Genomic DNA, 2,236 nt, shown 5'->3' with positions numbered 1-2,236 from the left:
ATATATATATATGATATATTATAAGACATTCTGTATATCTGGAGATGCGGTAGTGTCTCAGTGCTAAAAACAAGCATAGCAATATTATACGTAATATCCAGAATGGATTGAAATGAATTAAAATGGATTCAGATTTTCAGAAATATTGAATATTAAAATGAATGCTTTTCAATCCTGAATGCATTTTTATTCATTTATAGGAATTGCATGGAGCATATCTCTATGCCTTTCAATCTAAAAATAATATTAGCTTTTTCTGTGCATTGTGAATATTGTTAAATTCAAAATTATGAATAGGAAATACAATTTTCCAAACCATTACATCCAATTGAATCTAATTAAATCTAATTGAATCCAATTAAATCCAAAAAAAAATATTCGCTTTAAAATACGCATTCGGATAGAAAAAAATTTTAATCCATTCTCGTTTGCTGAGTACATAAAAAAATAATATACAAACATCAATGAAAATTATTAAAAACAAAACTATAAAACCTATTCTACAATGTGCTTTTTGTTTTCTCTTTCTTGCTTTTTACTTTTTTTTACATCTTGTTTTTTGTTTCTTATCTGCTTTTTCTTTTATGTCGCCCGAATAGAAGTTAACGAATTTTGAAAAAAACAAGAAATATGAAGCAAGAAACACAATTGTCGATAAAACTTGCAAAGGGGAAAAAAACAAGAGATAAAAAGCAAGGAAACAAAAAGCACATTGTAGAATAGGCTTAAGGCAAGATAAAACATATAATTGTGAGATATAAAATTTTACCTGGGTCCAATTTCAATAACGTGGTTTTCAGTATTACTGAATGTACTATCACATCGCAAACATTCTCCTTCTGAGAGAGGTGATAAGATCCATTTTAATATTTGAACTTCATCTTCCTCCAGCGATTCTGTTTCCACATAATAACACAATTCGGTCTCAAGATTGATCACTGAAGCTTCGATTTGCAATATCTTATGTAGTTTATTTTTCAATTGGCCTGTCTTTAGACCAGGCGTCTTGAAAAATTTCAAGATCATTTTCGGTGGTCTGTAAAAAAGATGATGGACTAACGAACCATATAACAGACACGCAGAAACTATTTAAGATTATGAATATCTAATACGCTTTAATACGTATCTACTTGTTTGATGATAAGTATAGACGATATAGATCACTACAAAGCTGAAATTTTTATTTTAATCTTGTTTTTCATTATGTATATGGATTGCGAAAGATTGATATAACCTTTGTTACGTCAATTTAACGTAATAAAAATTACATGATAAAACCAGTTATTGATTGATAAAACGAATCAACATAATAAAATTGATTTGCTCAATTTAATTCAATATTCAATTTAATATTTTTGTAATATAATACTTATTTTAAATAATCATTTTAATATTTCAAAAAGAATGCATTTGTAAGAAAAAATTTTAAACAAAAAATATCTAATTTTAAAAGAGACAGTTTGTTAATATGCTTTTATTCCTTATAGATAAGGATATAAAAAGTCACTTTTATTTTTTTTAATGCATAATTATATGCTTTAGTTACATGAATCAGTTTATCATATTTTATATCATATTTTATACATATAAAATAAAATCAACATGAAATATGAATATGAATGATATGTTTTAAAATCCTTTAATATAATACAGTCACAAAAATATCTCTATAAAACATTTATTTCGTAATATAATTGAAATTTATAATCACTAATTAATACTGTTTTTTTCTTTAAAATTTAATTTAAATCTTTAAAGTAATTGTTAATGCAAATATATTTTTAATGTAAATATTTTTAAATATTGTTGTTAGTGTATATTTTCAAAGGAATTTTAATTAATAATATTATTTAAAAGCAAAATAAGCACTTGATAAAAATTGTATTAATAATGTTAAATATTACATATCTACAAGAAATGAAATATGAATCTTCTAAGAATATGAGACTTAAAGATTTATTCTGATAAAACAATTAACATAATAAAATTGGTTTGTTCAATTTTTTTTCAATTTAATATTTTTGTAATATAACTTATTTTAAATAATCATTTCAAATAACTCTAAAATCTTTAAAAATCAGAGAAATACTTAAATGTTTTATGCCATGGAAAGTCATTGATAAGTTTGATTATCGTTTCAAGTCGTTATACGCAATCAATATCGTAACTACTTCATCGATGTCGAAACTTGAAAACATAATAATAAGGTCAGTCCATAGCAAGATTATTTAAATTC

General features: G+C 23.9%; 1 protein-coding gene across 3 annotated transcripts in view; it reads right to left on the bottom strand.

Annotated features, from left to right (window-relative positions):
• LOC108690013 (phosphoribosylformylglycinamidine synthase) overlaps positions 1–1,068 on the bottom strand; it is a 49,733-nt gene extending 48,665 nt beyond the window's left edge. For 2 of the 3 annotated variants that reach the window (XM_018197056.1, XM_018197057.1), the window contains exon 1: positions 770–1,068. In XM_018197056.1, the coding sequence (XP_018052545.1) occupies positions 770–1,026 (257 nt within the window). In that variant the 5' untranslated portion in view covers positions 1,027–1,068. The remainder of the gene's footprint in view (positions 1–769) is intronic. The other variant, XM_018197058.1, reaches the window with a different exon arrangement.
• Between the last annotated feature and the right edge of the window lie 1,168 nt (positions 1,069–2,236).

The sequence above is a fragment of the Atta colombica genome, unplaced genomic scaffold (genome assembly GCF_001594045.1).
Source record: "Atta colombica isolate Treedump-2 unplaced genomic scaffold, Acol1.0 scaffold29, whole genome shotgun sequence".
NCBI lineage: Eukaryota > Metazoa > Arthropoda > Insecta > Hymenoptera > Formicidae > Atta > Atta colombica.
Note: the sequence above shows the minus strand (reverse complement) of the source record. Positions and strands in the feature narration are given on the sequence as shown.